The 13,651-nt window shown below is 35.0% G+C and overlaps 1 protein-coding gene across 2 annotated transcripts in view; it reads right to left on the bottom strand.

The window, feature by feature from the left end:
- The window catches only part of npr1b (natriuretic peptide receptor 1b), a 43,786-nt gene extending 37,208 nt beyond the window's left edge, over nucleotides 1-6,578 (bottom strand). Inside the window, exons 1-3 of one of the 2 annotated variants that reach the window (XM_053495014.1) lie at nucleotides 6,181-6,578; nucleotides 5,802-6,016; nucleotides 3,992-4,798 (exon numbers count right to left, since the gene is read on the bottom strand). In XM_053495014.1, the coding sequence (XP_053350989.1) occupies nucleotides 3,992-4,757 (766 nt within the window). In that variant the 5' untranslated portion in view covers nucleotides 4,758-4,798; nucleotides 5,802-6,016; nucleotides 6,181-6,578. The remainder of the gene's footprint in view (nucleotides 1-3,991; nucleotides 4,799-5,801; nucleotides 6,017-6,180) is intronic. The other variant, XM_053495013.1, reaches the window with a different exon arrangement.
- Between the last annotated feature and the right edge of the window lie 7,073 nt (nucleotides 6,579-13,651).

Here is a 13,651-nt window from a genome sequence, read left to right as displayed (position 1 = left end):
AATCAGGCACCGAGTAAAGGTATGACCTCCAGGGTGATATTTCCACTGAGCGAAGTAACAGTTTCACCAGCTGGTGTTATCCAGGTCAGGCAGTGCTTTAAACAGATTTGCTCTAAGAAACACATTCACAGTGATACCCTATAAGACCAATGCTAGAAAATCAATGTATTTCACCAACACAGATCAGTTACATATTTCAAAAATAAATGATTTATTAGTCACCTGATTTACAAATGTATTTTGTAATTTAAATATTAATATTCCATATTCATATTATGGTCACATTCAGTCATACCCTTTGAATTTAAGTTCATGGTTTTAAGTTTTCATTGCTGACACTGAGAGCTGTACGAGATACCTGATAGGCTGCAGCAAATTCTGGTACAAAATGCAGTTGGATCTAACTGCAGAGATGTTTAAAAAAATCCACACACAATTGAAGGGACTTTTTAAAAAAGTCATACATAAAGACAAAAGTAAATAAAAGTAAATTTAAGTAAAATTTCTGTGCCCTGAAAAAAACAGAGTCATTTATATGTGAATTACTAAATACATTTGTGATGTGTATAAATACATAAATGATGTTCTATTTATTTGTGAAATATAAAATTGATCTCCTTCTACATCATAATTACAACTATATATAATTTTTAAAAGCAATCTAATGACAATCCATAGGCGAAAAGCTATAAACTACTGAACAGCCGAAAATGTCATTGCACACATTTAAATAATTTGCATAATATTTCGAGTTAGAGTTACAAACATATCCCTCATGAGGTCTGGTCAAAAATAAAACCCTAGTTCTAAATGCATGTGTCTGATACTGTCACCATCACTGCCGACATTGTTAAAATGAAACCCCAACAAATTTACAAAGGATATCATTTTAGAAAATATTCATAGGGTGTAAAAGTGTAAATGTTATAAAATAGACAAAAAAGCATGAGAGACACCTTTACTGATGCTAGAGGCTCGTCAATAACCTACCATTATAAAACTCATACAACTTTTTAAAAGAAATCATGGAAAATTTCTTATGATGCCATAAAATATAGCATCATTATGCTTAATGAAATCTGTTAAGGATTGCATGTCATAACATTGATCAAAATAATATGCAATAAAAGATACTACCTAGAGGTGTCTCGAATAATATACAAAGTTGGTTAAATGTAACATTAACTTAAAACTAAAAATATGTACTCTAAGTAGATTCATGTTTAAGTATGAACTCTAAGTAGAGACTATTCACAAAGAGTAATGCTAATGCTACTAAACACCAAAGTAATGGCAATGGTAGCTGTAGTTCAATGCCTCAATGGTGCTTCAATAATGCAACCAAACATTTACATGCAATAGTTTGTAAGCAGTTATGACATGAAACATTATGGCAGCTACTATTACAAATAATGGTAATATACTGTAATACTTTAACACACCCTGATATAAATGGTCTTGAAATAACAGTAAAATCCACAGTGAACTATGTAAAGGACAACAGTATGAAGGACACGGAGGACTACATGGAACATTTTGGAGAAGAAAAGCATGGCATCTCTTGCCTTGTTCCTGTTGATATGAATGCAGTACAAGTCTTGTGCCATTTTGAAAAGTGTTTCTTGTCAGCTGAGACCTGAGGAAAAGGTCACAGCTCCCTGGGTGAGCTCAGCACAGGTGTTTTTTTTAGAATGTAAGGACTCCAATATGTTTCCCCTTTAACAGCATATTACACTGTAACCTGTCCATCTCTTCTCCACCCATCACTGCCCCACATCCCCAAGATCCCTCTCACACTAGTCCCTTAACCCTCATACCACTTTCTTTATTAATGAGTTTCTTCATAGGAATATATTAGATGATAATCAGATGAGTCAGTTAAATAAACATATTAAAAAAACAGACATAAGCACACAAGCAAGATCATGCACATGCAGACATAATCACACAAGCCAGATCATGCACATGTACAGCCCAATTCATTTAAGCTCCTTTACGGCACAAAGTAGATATCCATTAAAATGGGACAAAGTTGGCAAATGACGAAGTCTGTTTTCACAGGAAATGCCGATGAATCTGATAAAATGTGCTGTACTTCCTTATTGGGTGACCTTTCATTATAAAGGTTGAGAGGATATTTTTGAATTATTTTGGAAGCTAAAACAAGTTCCAAAATAATCGGTAAAAATAGTCTTGATGGGTTATGGATCTCATAGAGAATTTTAACTTCATATTTATACTGCATGCTCCTAGTAGAATGAAAAGGATTCTTAAGCTACATACTTGAAAGATATAGATCCTGGATGATTATGGATTGGTAGTATCATAGTTTTTGATTCTGGCTTACATAAAGTGTGAACCAGACATTGGCTTCAAGTGTATTTAAGATGTTGCTTTCAATTCATGCCAGCTCTAAGATTATTTATCTAGAGTTATGGCCTGATTAGTATGGAGCCGGGTCAGCACTGTTTTTCTTCTCATGGTGAGCTTGTATAGCACCTCTTTATCATATTTTAACAATCTGTTTGTTTTCTCTGATTAGATGTTGGAAAAACTATGAAATATTACGTTTCATAGTCTGGCCAAAAAAAATCACCACTTCAGGAGGGTAAAATTATTGGCCTGCATCAAACATTAAAAACAACTAAGGAGATTTTAAACTATATTTGAATTAGGTTAAAAACTGTAAGGACTGTACAAAACTTTCAACTTCACGGAAGAAATGTGGTCAGAAAAATTACTGAATAAATGTCATGAAATGACATGAATGAAGATGACTTAAGTGCTTAGTAAAGTTGCATTGTAAAAAGATTGTCAAGAAGAAATCAGGGCTATATTTAATAGTGAAAGAGCATTTCCACATTTACAGTGTGTTATAGCTATGTGGACATAAATCTTTTTTTGCAATGAATTATAAAGATTGGTCATTGGAGCAATAGAAAAAGGTAATGTGGTCTGATGAGTCCAGAATGACCCTATGCAAGAGTGATGAGGATGTTAGGGTAAGAAGGGAAGTGCATGAAGCGATGCACCCATTATGCATAGTGTCCACTGTACAAGCCTCTGGAGGCAGTGTTATGATCTGGGGTTGCTTTAGTTTGTCAGGTCTAGCAAAGTAATGTGGCACTATAATGAAATCAACTGATGACCTGAATGTACAGAATGTACTGAATGACCAGATTATCAAATCTTTGGAGTTTTTTCTTCCATGTTGGCACAGGCATATTGCAGAAACATGTGGTTCTGAAAATATGGGAAATCCTTTCACGCATGGTTTATATTTTTGATTCTTTATATTAATCACATTTTGCTTTCATGAAAGCTTTGCACATTCTTGGTGTTCTCTCAATCAGCTTCATGAGATCCAGTCTTTAGGCTTGTAACAAAATATACTGTACTTTTAAATTTACTGCACTTACTGAAATGTTTTTTTGTAGTTATATTATGTGATATACTAATTCATTAATTTTAGCTTCAGTAAACACTTTATTTTAATAACGGTCATACCTTTCCCAAGAACACTGCATGCGTGAAACAGTAACACACCCTGCGTGGGTGCACAAATGATCACATATAGAGGCAGTTTCATATAGCCAGAAAAGAAAGAAAATACAGTAAAATATTTGCCCATTTTTTCCAACTCTACTTTTATTCTCTGTCTGTCGAGCTACCAAATCTCACCATCATGCAGTGTACTGGTTTATAGCTTCCTAACTATAAAATACAAAAGGAATTTGTAATTACAAAGAAAATACTATGACGTAAAAGTTGTTTAAAAGAAATGGGATGGAAAAAAACAAATACATTTTGTTTGACACAAGCTATTAGACTGATTGACCACTTATAATGAAACCATGATTCAGTACTAGATTAGTACATTACATAACTATAGTTGAGTCAATATGTAATTCATATGGAATTGGTCCCAGACATTACAAATTGAACAAGCCCGCACATCTGCTGCTAGAGAAGACAAATCAGAACCACTCACCTCTTCCCTCTTCTTTTATCTTATTCAGATGGTCAGAGTAGTTGATGGGTCTGCTGTCCTCTTCAAACACAAAGTCCACAGTGTTGATGTTGGCTTCATGCATTTCCATGTAAAGACCCTCGATGGCAAAATAGCACTCGCGCTCACTCATTTTGCTGTCTCCAAACATCAACAGGGCATGGTGGATCCAGCCAAAGTGTCTGCACACTTGAAGGCCAAACTCGCCCAGCTTTTTGTGCGTAGGGCCTGTGTTAGTAAGAGAGGTGTAGACCCCAGCATGGAGAAGGAAACCTACTGCTGGTGCTCCTGCTGTGATCATGGGTAGCCCCCAGTGTGTGGTGAAGAGGCCCACTGGAGATGCTGTGTAGTCACAGCCTGGGCCGATGAAAGCCCATGGCTCATAAGTGAACTTCAGGTCCACAGCCATTAGTGGAGCAACAGACTCTGAGCAAATACCGTCTGCATTCTCACTGTTATTAAAAACATGACGCAGTCTGTACCCGGGCAGGAGCGAAGAGTCTGCGTTGATGAGCGCAATAGCACTCAGCAGGGCAGGTCCGACACGTGGCCAGGCCCATGGGTATGAGGTATTGTCCTTAGGCAGAATAACTGCCAGTGTAATGTTTTCCTGTTTTTGCATGTGTTTATGTGACTCGTGGGGATGAGAGGATCTGGGGTGGATAGAAACCGAAGGACAGCAGAGCAGAAGGAGCAGCAAAGGGATTACAGAGAGTCTCCCTTCCTCTAACCAGCACGGCAGCTTCATGGCTCCAGACTTCACTCGCTTGAGCCTAAGAGTCTGAAACACTACACACACACACACACACACACACAGACCTTTATCTAATCACTACCTCTCCCCTTATTGATGCTTCTTTCACAAAATATTCCGAATTATTTAAATCACTAGAGAAACACAAGAACATGAGGTGAGAAAAAATATTGTGATTAAATCAGAGCGATGATTAGACAGATGTCTGAACAGATCGCTTAATAATTAAACGTGCTGCAAAAATTAATAGAAAACACAAAGCCATACCAGTTATTGACTGCTGATCGTGATTCAAGCTTGACTAACTCATTAAATATTTATTTAAATATAGAAAGAATATCTTTCATAATGAAAAGATAGCTGAATCTTCAGCAAGTCAAAAGCAATTTCACTGGTGTAAAAAAAAAACATTTGAAGGCTATATTAAGTTCAGTTTTCCTTATGCCTTATATTGCTCTTATTGCAAGGAACAGTGAAAGTACAAGACATTACATAAGAACATTTGACCAGTCCCTATACGAGTGTAACATTCCCAAGCTGACCATATCTCATAAATGTTCCTGTAACTCAGGGTCACAAAAAAAAAGCAAGATTTATTGTAGAATGCAACCTCTACATTAATATGCCCTTTGGAGTAATTGCTGCAAGAAAAGCCTTACGGAGTTCGGTCAACAAAAGGTGGCATATATGAAATGCCATTCTGATTTCTGAGTGCAACCTGCATATGTTCAATGTTTATGATATGTTCATCCTTAATTCAGAGTCAAAGATTTAAAAGTGAACATAGAAAACGTTGACAGTATTATTCCTGATATAAAAACAACAAACCAAAGCCAAGGATGCATGCGAAAGGAATAAGTGAACTTGAATAGAACCACACCGACCATAAGCATCATCACATAGTAATACTTGGAAATGTTCGGAGGTAATAGTGTAGAAGAATGTCCAAAAGCACTTCACTCTCACTACAGTTTCCATCATCTTAGCCATTTATCCATCAGCCAGTTCAATTTGATTACAGCGTACTCACACACTTACCCACATGGGCAGCTCTGATGAGAGTGCGCGCAGCACATTACAGCTCCTCGCTAACTTTCAGTCTGCTCTAATGCTCTGTGTGGATCCTGACCAGACAGAGCTTTTACACCAGGGTTGATTTCTTCAAACTACATTACCAGGTTATCTCCATGTCAGGCTGTGTTCTGTGCAGCAGCTGGAGTGGTTATGACTCTCCACTGCTGCTGTCATTAGAGCTGGTGGGAGAGAGAGAGAGAGAGAGAGAGAGAGAGAGATGGGGGGGGGGGGGGTTAACATGAATGAGTAAATCACAGCAGGGTCCCTACATAGTTGTAGAGAAAATCATCAGACACAAAAGAGACTGAAGAATCAAGTAAATGAGACTATAGCGTGGTTTCACCTGTAGCATTCAAATAGGCTGGAGAGAGAAAAAATTAGTTCGTTCCATTAATAGTAAAGCATTCCAACTGCCTCCTAATTGTGTACAGGTATGTTTCAAAATCATCCAAAAAAGCCAGTAAATCCATACATCCATGCAACAAAAGACACACTGAGCCAAATAGTCAATCATTCATTCTAACCATGGAAGATCCTGGCTAAATGCTCTCTCTGTCTCTCTCTCTCGCTGACAGCATTCCTGCAGCTCCAGAGTTGAAGTAACAGCAGTGGAAACTCTTCATCACCTGCAGTAAAGAGCTGAACTCAAAATTCAAAGCCTACAATTTAAAGTGATGCAGTGAATGTTGGTAGTATCCTGAATGAACAGCAGCCTGGCATCAGACTGAGCATGCGGCTGTGAGAATGTGTGTGTATGTGTGTGTGTGTATGTGTGTTCACCTAAGACCACATATCTTTTCCTCTAATGCCCTCTCTCTCTTTCCACAAGAGGGAGGGAGAGGAAAAGGGAGAGAACTTGTGAACGAGAATGAAAAATGAGCATTCTCCATGCTTCTGCTTTGTATCTTTTAAATCAGTTTAACATTGAAAGGAAAAATATACTCGTGTAAACACTGTGGTCTGTGTGTCTTTTTATTTTTTACTTTGTTGTATGTGCATCTTAATTATGTAAAAATATGTTTGGCTGCGCTGTATATGTGTCAACGTTTTAATAGATGTTACATGTGTAAAAACATCTGTCAAATCTAGTAAATGCAAAATATTATTCATTTTCCTGGAAAGTGTTATAATTTCCATCCCATCAACAGTCATCTCTCAACAGTTATCTTTGCTAGCCTCTACACATGGCATTTACAAATCAATAAAGTAATAACAAGAGGGCCATAAAAGCATTAATTTTCTGAGAGCAGCTACAGTGGAAAGATGCCATAACCCTAGGGTCAGATCCCAGCTCTAAATCTGTCTGGATTCTAAACTGGTTTGACCCGAGCTCATAATTTTCTCTAGACCAAAAGGCTCACAAACAAATGTCAGTAAACTTCCTCATTTAGTGTAACTGAACACTGTATATTTATGATCTCTGGTAGAGAGTGATTAATGTGTGTCTACTAATAAATGATGATCTTTTCGAACAAATAACCTCCTCCTCTTATCGCCTTCACATAATTAAATTAAAGAAGCAGTACACTGAATTCGTGTTCGCAAAGTAAAAATGGCACAGAGACAAAGCATACTACCCAGTCAGATTTAAATAAGCAAATACTTAAAAGCCTTATTTCAATAATTGCTGCAGTGATTAATACATTCCATCTTTAATCGTTTCAGAAGGTTTGAATTATTGGCAAACATCAAGCAAAGAAAACAACTCAGAAGATTTTTAGAAAATTTGGATTTATTGGACATAATAAATACCTTGAAGGATAGTGTTGAACTAGAGAATGTAGCAAGAGACAAATTATAAATTACCATGATCGGATTAAAGGCGTTGCATCATACAAAAAAAAAGAAGAAAACAAAGAGACTATGCTACATTTAATAATGAATGTAAAAACACACAGTGTAACAAGAACTCACAGGATTGAGACTAAACAGCTGTGTGGCCAGTTGTTAGTGAATCAGGAAAAAAGAAAAAATGAGGTGCCCACTTCATGCTCGGTGCCCACTGTACGAGCCTCTGGAGCATTTTCTTCTCACCTGATGGCACAGGCATATTCCAGGACAACAATGCCAAATCATGCTCAAAATGTAAAAGAGTTGTTCTATAACCATAAATATAAATAAAAAAGGGTATATATAATATAATATCTCTTTCACATTTTAAGTGTATTATATTTATATTAGAGATATTATATTTTTTATGTAATATTATAAATATAAATAAAAATTAAATATCACGATATTGCATACAGCCATGATCAAAGCTTAAGGTAAAAAAAAAAAAAAAGAAGCAAAAAATGTTGTCCTTGTGGATTGTGTATAGTGTGCAGAACCGTGCAGAGAAAGCAGCACAAGTCTGATAGATAGGGTTACAAAAACAGGATGCAACACAATAGTGCCCCCCTCCCCTACTCTTTCAATTTGCCTTATCTTCCTCTCTGCCCTTACTTTAGTCACTCAGCAGCCAATTTCCTCGCTAAAGACATTTAACACAAGTAAAGCCTGAAAAGACTATAGATGGACAAATGTCTGTCCTATGACATGCCAAAAAATGGCATTAATGTTTAACAATTAGGAAACTGCATTTTTTTGTAGATAAAATTAGACATTAGAACTACTTAGCTCTCTGCTCCAACAGGAAAATCCTCCTTAATAGGGAGCAGTAGAGTGATCTCTCTAGAGACCTCCAGGACGGGAGGCAAGATCAGCCAAGAAGCAAACTGCTAAAGCAGAACTGCATAAGCCTGAGTAAACAGTATATCAGCTCTGGGTCAAATTATTTTGTGTGGTTTAGCAAATGATTATAAAAAGAAAAACATAGTGAAGAAAAAAAAATCCTTTTTGTCTGTAATATATGACTGTATATTTGTCTGTTGTCTTTATACATTGAGAGTTTTAGATGAAAAAAAGGAAAAATCCACCCTAAACAACTTGCAAATAAACCTTTATAACAATTATGTTAATGTTTCTGGATCATTCAAGTCAAATCAGGGTTGACCTTTTTTTTGTTTAAAATGGTGAGTGACAAAAAAGCTATTGCGTTTTTGTTATCAGCAAAACCTGACTGTAAATCTTTTTTAAAACCATAAAAAAAATTTTTTTTAACTAAGCTAGCAATGTTTCATGTGTTGGTGGACTTATGACACAATTCCTTGTGTAAAGGAAAAAGAAAAAGTAGACATATCCCAGCTAAAATATTACCCAAGTAAAAGTAGAAGTCCATTTACACCATTTATACTTGAGAAAAAGTACAGAAGGTACTGACCTTTAAATTTACTTAAGTATTAAGCTTACAAGGCTTGTATTACCTCACTGTAGCCTTTAAAGTCATAGTAACAGTCTCTCTCTCTCTGTCTATCCCTCTCTTCAAACTGTAAATGCTCCTATTTTCATCCCTGTCTGAAACCACATCCACCTTTGTTGCTACTAAAGTGTGTGACCAACTCTTCATTTGTGTCTGTACATAGTGCCCAGTGAATAGTGCATAGCATCCTGAGTGCAATCATCCCACATGTTGTGTTTACAGCAGAGGTTAAACTTTGCAGCAAAGGGCCAATTTCTCCTTTCAACCCAGCAGGATGGACACCTGATTACACATGTTTAATCAAATCATCTTGGTCTCCAATCAACTTCCTGTTTGGCTTGAATGAAAACCTGCATCCCCATCATTCCATTGCAGGCAAGATTTAATAAAGAAAATGGTTCAAGTTAAATGACAAGCATTTCACATTAATATTACTGTAACTGAAATACACGACAATGCTACATAATAATAATAATAATAATAATAATAATACAGTTACTGTAAATTATAACAGCACTTTTATAGTAATTTATAAAACTCCTTTGCCAGCAGTGATGGCAGAGCAAAAAACTCAATACTCAAGTAAAAGTTCCTACCTAAAAATGTCACTTCAATTATCTTAGTCAAATAAAAGTGCCATGGGCTCTAAAATGTATTTAAGGAGAATAGTACAAGCACTCCAAAAGAAAACCTGGATATCTATTTTGAGTCACTGATAAACAGTATTTAAAAGTATTTAAAACACAATTGAAGTTGGTGCTGTTGATAACATGAACGCACAAATCTAGTAGAGATGTATTAGAGAAGTCTAAAATGTCTGTTTTTATCAGGATAAAAGTATAAATTCATAATAAATAAGTATAAATTTATTATAATAAATAAACAATTCATTGGCCGCATTTGGTTTTAAAAGCTCATGAAACCTTGTAGTTTGTTTTAGGGTAATTAAAAAATTCACAAAAATGTTTTTAAATCCAAGTACATTACAGCTAGAATATTAAATAACTTTAAGTACTGGTGAGTTTTATAGATAACCAAGAGCCATCTATAAAACCATGTTACACGTTACAACGATACAAGCAGCCGGTCTGCCATGATTGATGTAGTTTTATTTCAAGGAAACTGTGGCTTTTTATATGATAAAAATAAGCCATCGATTAACTTTATTTAAAAAAAGTTATACTTAAAGGTATAATTTTCTAATAACCAAAAACATAAACCCAGGGAAATGTACTTAGTTTTTTTTTTTTTTACTAATGGAGATGAAAAAAAAATATACTGTAACTGAAAGATCATTATGTTACTAAAGCTAATGGAGAGAAACCATGGACATGATGCCATGACTTGCTGATCGCATCAAGATTTGACCTTAATTAAACAAGCATTTAAAAAAGCATTGTTAGTGCCTTTCTTCATTACTTCATTTTAAACATTATAAGCTTGTTATAGAAAATAAGCAACATTGTACTGATGTGAAACACAAAACAAATGCATAGAGTTCACAACTTTTTTGCTCAGTTTATTAGATAGTTAGCTAGCTCAATTCTTATCTTACATTCACAAGTGCACCCATTTGAGAGGCTTAAAAAACAAGCCAGAACAATTTACAGCCCAAATACTAAGTGCGCAGGATCACCGTATCTCAAGTAACTGTCACTCACTTTGGTGAGCTAACCAACTGTGTTTTTATAATGAACTGCCAGTCAATTTTGTTACAGTAACTAGGACTGGTGAATTTGTTTTGTTCCTGTCTTTCCCTTGTAGGGTGGATCTCAGATGATGGTATAGTAATACGCTTATAATTACATTAGAAAATCAATGCAATTTTATGTGATCATCATCTGAAACATAACGGGTTCCTATTTAAAATGTAGGGAGTACAAATACAGTTTTTTCATAAAAAAAAACTAATAGAAATCAAAAGCATGCAAAACACTAAAGCAAGGTACAGATACACAACAAAAAAAGTTAAGTACGATAACAGAGTATTTTTGTACTTTGTACACTTTTGTACTTTTGCCATCCCAGTTTGCCAGTAAGTCACTGAAAATCTCTTTAAATATTGTACTTGTCAGCTAATTAAATGAGGTCACATTACTGTAAAGGATGACTTAATGCCCTGGAAAATCATTTATTTTAGTCCAAAAATCAGATTAGACACCCGCTTCTTAAATAAAGATCATTTTTGCTTTCAAAATAATCTCCACAAGCACCTCACCCATCATCTTCACCGCTTTGTTCTGTATTCAGGGTCAAGAAGGCCTTAAGCCTATCCCACAAGGGACAAGGGTGACAATCCATCACAGGGCACATACATACAAACACACTTACACACTACGGGCAATTTGGGATCAGTCAATCAGGCTAATCTGCATCTCTTTGGACTGTGGAGGAAACCAGAGTACACTGAGGAAACCCACCAAGCACAGGGAGAACTTGCAAACTATATGCACACAGACCTGAAGCACGAATCAAATCTAGAACCTGGAGGTACAAGGTGACAGTACTTACCACTAAGCCACTGTGCCTATTTAAAAAAAATACAAAACTTTCAGATAGAAAGTAAGATATTCCTCAACAGTTTACAAGCTGTACATTTTTTGGAGCATTCTCCCATGTCTAACCAGACGGTTACACATATAACGTATGACCCATGCTACAGCATATGAGGTTCTTTGCAGCTTCAGGAGTTCCAGCTAAATTTAATATATGCTCTATTATAACAGATGGCAGCTAGCAAAAATATAATATGGTGTTAAGTTTGCAAACTGTGCAGATTTCTGGCATAATCATTTTGTTACATAGCCAAGTTATTTGATATGTATACAAGAACTAACTTTCTCACGTCTGGTTTATAAAACCTTTGTTTAAACATTGATAATACTGTTTAATTTAGTGCCAAGTAATGCTACAAACCACTCTAATTGCACATAATCTGTGACTGGAAATGTTGTGCAGAACCATGGGAACGCCGCAATCATATAATCTAATCCACTGGCATACATAATTGCATGACATAATGTGAAAGTTAAGATGCACTGACAACTAACACAAACAATAAAAATAGAATAAACAAAATAAATGATAAAATTAGAATATATTTGCTGTATAAAACATTTTCACAGTGAATATTAAAATACTACTGACATCACAGACTTGACACATTTTGATCATTTTGAGTTACTGATGTATCACATTCATAACTCTTAAAATATTTAAATACAGTAAATGATAATAATTTTAATTTCACCTATGGAAAAGTACTAATTTAGCCCTTTGTCTCATGGCTCACACACATGATTACACAAAGTTTTCATTATTATTCCATTTTATATATAGTGTTAATATATTTTCCCCTTTATCTCATGAGATTAAAATGATTCTTGTTGACATGTTCTATGATATGTCAACGAGGGGCTCTTTCAGTTTTTGAAAAATAGCTTTAATATTGGTATAAAAACTTTATAAAAAAACACAGCCCTTAGGTTTTATTTCCCATGTTTTACAAAAGAAATAAAATAAAGAAAAAAAAGAAAAAAAGAGAAAATAATCTGTGTAGCTTTTTACAGAATAAAGTTTCCTAGTATGTGTAGGATATGTAGTATATTTACTGTAGTATAGTATATTTCCATCAGTAAAACATATTGCAATTGCTAAATGAATCTATTTGCATTGACTCCAACCTGCTCTTAGGCTTTTTAAGTAGAAACTCTAACTTACTGTATATATTCATTAAGGCCAAAATGCTAAAATAGAATACACATGCACTGTATCCACTCTCTCATTAGCTTGCATATTTTTGTTTATGTTAGTAAGTTTGCACTTACATACCCAAAGCTAGGTCAATGACCAGTAACTGCTCTTCCAGTGCCAGCACAAAAATTCTAACACTCCTACTTCAAAATGTTTTGTGTTGCCAAAAATGTTTTTTCAAACAGAATTGAATTTGAAGAACCACTTCTGTGTGGGCTAATAGTTTTCATTAATAACGCCATTAACACATATGATTGTTGTGCCAGTAAGAGAAGCTTAAAATGGTCCCAGCTTTGTGATACTAGGTATCAGCCTTGGCTTCTCAATCTCATGGAAGTGTCTCCTCTCTGTCTGTACCTGCATGCATCAAAATGTGTAAATAAAATATTGATAACATGTTTTGAAATAAAACATAAAAAAATAATAATAATAATAAATAAAACAAATTCATAAATCAATTATTATATATTCACCGAACAGAGTGGTTCATATGAATTATACTATTTAAACCTTTGGGTTTTTTTGTTTGTTTGTTTTTTGCTGTGCTAAAATTTATAATTAGATAAATGTTAAAACCATTACACCAACATTTACCGAGGCAATGTAAAGTGTGTACATTGTGTACATCTTCCAATGAATTCATTGCTAAGTGAAATTACTGATATTAGATATGAGGGTGGAAGTCTAACCTAGATCAATAATTACAGTGCAACACTTCACACTTGAACACAGATAGGAAGCTGTATTTGTGATTAATTTT

The sequence above is a fragment of the Clarias gariepinus genome, chromosome 4 (assembly GCF_024256425.1).
Source record: "Clarias gariepinus isolate MV-2021 ecotype Netherlands chromosome 4, CGAR_prim_01v2, whole genome shotgun sequence".
NCBI classification, from domain to species: Eukaryota; Metazoa; Chordata; class Actinopteri; order Siluriformes; family Clariidae; genus Clarias; species Clarias gariepinus.
This window is presented reverse-complemented; position numbering and strand designations above follow the sequence as displayed.